Source organism: Alligator sinensis, unplaced genomic scaffold (assembly GCF_000455745.1).
Source record: "Alligator sinensis unplaced genomic scaffold, ASM45574v1 scaffold1032_1, whole genome shotgun sequence".
Lineage (NCBI taxonomy): Eukaryota > Metazoa > Chordata > Crocodylia > Alligatoridae > Alligator > Alligator sinensis.
Window position 1 is genome coordinate 633,961 of NW_005842450.1, and position 5,535 is coordinate 639,495.

At 46.2% G+C, this 5,535-nt stretch overlaps 1 protein-coding gene across 1 annotated transcript in view; it reads right to left on the reverse strand.

Annotated features, from left to right (window-relative positions):
- Positions 1-2,068: 2,068 nt before the first annotated feature.
- ASXL1 (ASXL transcriptional regulator 1) overlaps positions 2,069-5,535 on the reverse strand; it is a 20,966-nt gene continuing 17,499 nt past the window's right edge. The window contains 1 exon segment of the mRNA XM_025212174.1: positions 2,069-5,535. This exon segment is cut by the window's right edge and continues 5 nt beyond it. Within this exon segment, the coding sequence (XP_025067959.1) occupies positions 3,267-5,535 (2,269 nt within the window). The 3' untranslated portion in view covers positions 2,069-3,266.

A 5,535-nucleotide genomic window follows, 5' to 3' on the forward strand; every position in this document is an offset into this window, starting at 1 on the left:
TACAATAGCATTTAAAAAAAAAAAAAAAAATCAACATAAATACCTTTTTTTTCCAAAACTGGTGTCAGCACAGCCAATCATCTGTTCTGTGGGCTAATTTCTCAAGCACAGATGTGACTCCCATAAATGACAAAACGCCAAAGCATCAGTGCTTCGAAGGCCAAAGGTGCCTAGCCAGCTTTCACCCCTGAAGGTTAGCAACAGAGCTGACTAATCTTTATATGCACCTAAAACTCTTGCCGCACTGCTACTATAAAAATTTTAAAACCATGCTTCTTTTCCCATACTTTAAACAGATCGTCGCCTCATATTCAGCAACACTACTAAGGCTCCATTATTTCCCCACCTTCCTCTTGCTCTAGGTGGGTTCTTCCCAAACAAGCCAAGGACCTAGAGGCACGATTCAATGCACTACTGTCACACTAAGCTAGGCAGTTAACTAGGAGTGAATTGGATGTAGAAGATGAACCATAGTTTTCTGTGTATATAGCAGCCTTCACGCCCAGTTTATGAGATTTTCATCTGCCCTGTGGAAGTCCCACCAGTCAGAGGACAGTCCTTCCACGCAGAGGACAGTATTGCATAGCTCGTGCTAAGATTTCCAGGCCTCACGGCCCAGAACACAGAGAGAAGCATCCTGACAGTCTAAGCTTGCTGGTAGTTTCTGAAGTCCTTTAACTGGCATCTACCCACTGCATTGCTTTGAAATCAGCATTAATACCTATTAACCCAACAGTTAGACATTAAAAGAAAAAGCCATATAATAGCAGAGGCCAAGTATTAAGCCAATAAATGAGAGACCTCCCTATGCGCTATGGCATACAGTGAATTAGCCCCAATAAAGCACCTGTCAGAAACCCCTGCCATCGTGGAAGGGACAGACAGCAGTGAACTTTGCTCCAGCAAGGAATCCAATACTCCGAGCTGCTTGGGTGCATCTTCCAGACTTTGCCTCACCCGAGCTGTAGGAAGGATCTGCAGGAGGGCACCACCTTCACTCATCTGCTGCTGTCTGAACTTCATTCGGTCGTTTCTATGCAGCAACGACAGCCCCCTCTTTGTTCGGGTTGGTTGAAGAACTTGGGAGTGCTGCCAAAGGCGAACCGAACTGACCTTGTCAAAAAATAAGTTTCTCTCATCCTGGCTATGGCAAAACAACATCGAACCTGGCAGATCGTGAGTCTGCAGCACCGGGAGAGCTGCAGAAGAAGAGGATTGAAACCACAAATGCAGGTTTTACAGAGTGTTTATTTTTCCAATACCACAAGGGACATACAAGAGCAGGGCCCTCTGGAGAGCTCTGCAGACCAGACCGGCTTCAATCTGTACGCTACAGTGGCCCCAAAGGGCACAGAGCCAGACTGCCCAGCTCTGCTTCCCATCTTTGGTAAGCAGGTTTTCATACCATCCCCTCAGACTTCTCTAATACTGCATTTCAATTCACCCCAGCACCTGGCTGTCTCTCATTTTACAGTATAAAGCTGCCAGCTTGGTGAAGGGTAAACCATTTCAGAGACAACAAAGCTGACTGCAGCCCACAGATTTCACACTCCCTATGGATCTCAGAACAGGGAAGTCTACAATTTAAAAAGGCGCACGGTCAAGAGGTAGGTAGGAGGTAGAAAAGGGGTGGGAGAAAGCATCACAATCCTCACTAGCTGTTTAAATAAAATGGTAGGTTTGCACTTGGGGCAACCCAGTCCTGAGAGGCAACTGCTCAAAGGAGGGAGGGTCAGGTTTCTTTTGCTCGCATCAGTCACGGATGCGAAAGAGCTTTCACCTCTTTGCACTGCAGCTTTAACACTGTTCATGGCAATAGCAGTGAATTGTTACTGCCACAGAGAGGAGAGAGGAAAAAAAAAAAAAAAAAGAGAGAGAGTTTGAGAGAAAGAGAAGCAAGATACAACCAAGCTCGCAAATCATGGCAGGTCGTCCTGGAGATTGCATGGCAGTCCATTTGTGCACCGCCGCCACTGAGGCAGAGGGAGGCAGCTGGAATCGAGACACACACCTTTGCACGTTCAGCCTCATATCAGGCAAGACAGAATACAGTGGCTCTGACTACAGATGCAGATTAATAACTAACACCACTTTAATGCAATACTGCTGAAGAGCCCGAAAAAAGAAACAAAAAGAAATAAAAAACGGAACAAAAAGAAATCCAAAAAAAGATAAAGAAAAAGAAACCCCCAGAAAACCCCATTATGTTCTATGTACATTACATCCATTTACAGAATTGGCCAGTACTGTGTACAACATATAATTACATGATCAAACAAATGCAGAGAGTATACTTACAGGAGCCAAATAATCCACTTTATACATCCAAGAATTAAAAGTTAAAAGTATAAAAAAGAAAAAAGGGAAACACTGCTTTGAATGTGAGATGACCATCACACACAGATGCACAGCTAGACACTTGCGAGTGGTCAGATGCTGTCACGGTAAAATCCTTATTGTAGGGCTTTAATACGGAGAGATTACTGGCCACACAAATGAACTCTCAGGAACCCTTGACCTTTTATACTAGTTTGTAGCGGTATTTGCCAGGAGAAGCGGCCACGTCAACTGGTCCAACAGTTCGGGAAGCCACGCATCTTCCTTCAGTCCAGAAGACACCGAGGCTGGCAGCTAGCATGTTTGGCTTCCTGCATTCCCTACACGTGGCTCCGTTCAACACGTGGTCACCCATACGGGACTCATTAGCCACCTGCAGCGTTTTCCAGGTCACTTTGTTCTGCTGTAGCATTCAAAGAAGCGTGGAGAACCACCATCTGCAGAGAAGCTTCACGTCTACATCGATTGTACAGTAGTACTTTTTCCACACACAGGGAGTGGAGATGGCAGAAGGGGAGAGTGGAAGACTGGATTCTGCTCTGCTAAGGCAGAACAGGGCCTAACCTAGCTCAGCCCTTAAAATGGAAACACACCCTGCTTCAGTTCCTTTGGATATAACGGTCTCCTCTAAGAGGTCCATAGATTCGCCCAGCAGGCTGCCTCTCAGTCAGGGATTAGCCTCAGCACATGTACCAGAGCACAATCAACATTTCCATGATGGCATTAAGCAGATCGGAGTGTAACTGTGAGCAAGAAAAGGTTTTGCACCGTCGATTTGAGTGGGAAGGCAAATCAACTTTCTCACCAAAACTTAAGAGTGTAATATTGTCTCTATTATAAACAGAATCATATCTGTATACAGGTTTGAGGATCAGTCATTATCAAAATACACACACTAAATATACAATTTTTCCCATGGCCATAATTTATTATCTCACCACAAGGCACAATACACAAAGCTTAGAGGGTCCTATACAGTCATCATGACAAAATGCCCCGCATCCTTTACACATAATCATGGCTTTAAGGCTGCAGGAACACTTGAGCGATATTTCTTCCACACTGCTGCTATCAGCAAACATCTGCACAGAGAGAGACGCATTATGATTTGCAGCAAAGTTCGCTTTGTGGGTTAGCTGCATCATGCTTCCAGCGAGGCCCCTGGGAAAAGCTGGAGTGTTGGATGAAAAATTAAAGCTGGTGGAATTAAGCTGAAACTTAGAAAGCTTCCCATAAAATGCCTGTTTGATATTAAGCTGAGAGGGGATGGAAGAAGGCTCTAAAGGCTGATTGAGCCCTTTTCCTGGCTCTCTCGGTAACTTGAAAAACGGCAAGTCCATGACCAGGGGAACGCTTTGCAAATGCTCCATCAGTTCCACAGGATTTGGGGCAGCATCCTTCCTGTTCTCCATGTTACTCTTGGCTGGGTCCCCACAGGCCAGGATGTTCTCATTTTTTATTCCTCCCAGGGTACTGGCCGGTTGTTTCGAAGGCCATTCCTCCCTAGCAGTCAGTACTCCTGCTCCAGGGGCACAGCTCTTATTCGGTGGCATCTGCTTGCTGGGAGACAAAGTTCCCAGGGCTGGAACATGCTCCAAAGCTCTAGGATGTAGCCTAGAAGGGCTGTTGCAGGGGAAGCCAGAACCAAAAAGCTTTTTGCCTTGGACACCAGCATAATGTTTATTGACAGAGGTTCCACCATTCTGATTTGGACCAAGAGAGGTTACATTTGGAGATAAAAATCTAAGTGCCGCGGGTGGATTTAGCTTTTCCGGACTTTTGTTTGTGACAACACTTGTTAATGGATTGTGCTGTGGGACACTATGGACCTGAGGCAACTCTTTCTGATTTTCAAAGCTACAAGAGGAGGCTTTTCTTTCTCTGGGGCCCAACTCTTCAGGCTTCTGTGAGCCACGCACATGGCTTCCCAGGTGGTCTTGAGAGTTTAAGTTTAGACCGACTTTGGGATGCGTTTCTGGAACGTCAGGCGGGGTCTCTATAGCTTCTGTTCTGGGCAATGCTGTCCCAGAGTTGCCTTGCTTTTTCTGGGGATCTCCCAGAGATCTCCGAGAGTAGAAATCACCACTTCTACTTAGGGCACCTGCATTTATTTCCACATCTTGCGAAGAATCTTGGTCAAAGTAGCTACCGCTACTCCTCTTCATTTGCAAGGAATGGTTTTCCAAAGACCTGTCCAGACGTGGTTCTGTAATTTCTATCTGGATGCTGGCATGCGATACTGGGAGAACTTTCTCCAAAGAAAGATTCCCCTTGAGCAGCTGCATAACCAGAGGGTTGTTGGCTTCAACAGAGGACATGGGCCTGGTGGGAGTGGGCAGCTTTTTCTGGATCTCAGGTGTTTGGGTTAGAGGCGTATGTGGCACCCACCTCTGAGGCTGAGACGCATTACTCACCACTGTTACTGAAGGCAAATCCACCACATATGAAAGACCGTCAGTTTTCACGGTGGATTCAGATCCAATCCTGTTGAATCTCCCAGCCTGGCTCTGCTTGGAGGAGTCTTTTCCTGTAGCTTCCTCCTGGTTGATGCTCTTGAAGCACATCTCCATCTCTGCATTCTCATCCGTTAGGTCAGCTTCAAAATCTGAAGCAGTTTCTGTGGTTTCACTGTGCATGCTTTGGGTTTCGTCATCTCCATTTGTCTTCAGCTCCTGAATCTCTCTCATCTGCTGACAGGCATTTTCCGTGTCTGCTCCAGGAGGCTTCTCCCGCAGCTGAGGAAGTCCTTCAGAGATATCTATTCCCTCCTGAGATGGTAGACCATCATGTGAAGAGGGTTTCACCAGAGACCCCCTGCGCTGCTCTCCTCCATTCTGTATTTCACTTTCATTCAATCTCTCTGCTGGTTGGTGTGTGAAAACGCTTAACCCTGGGCCCATGTTCTCCATTCCAATTGCATTCATTTTTGAGTTCTCACAATTAGTGGCACCATCTCCTGTAGATAGGTCAGAGCCATTAAATCTAGCTTCAGTGTCTGGCTCTTGTTGTTCTTTACCTTCTGGTGATGATTCTGGAGTAAGAAAAGATTGCAAAGGCAAAGTTTCCTTGCCAGCAGGATTACAGTTCAACTCTGTGGGAGCACTACCATCTTTACGCCCTGAAACAATACTGCTCTCTCCTACTAAACTTGCCACAGACCCCTGTGCCTGAGAACGAGAGAGGCTGTTCTCACGAGGA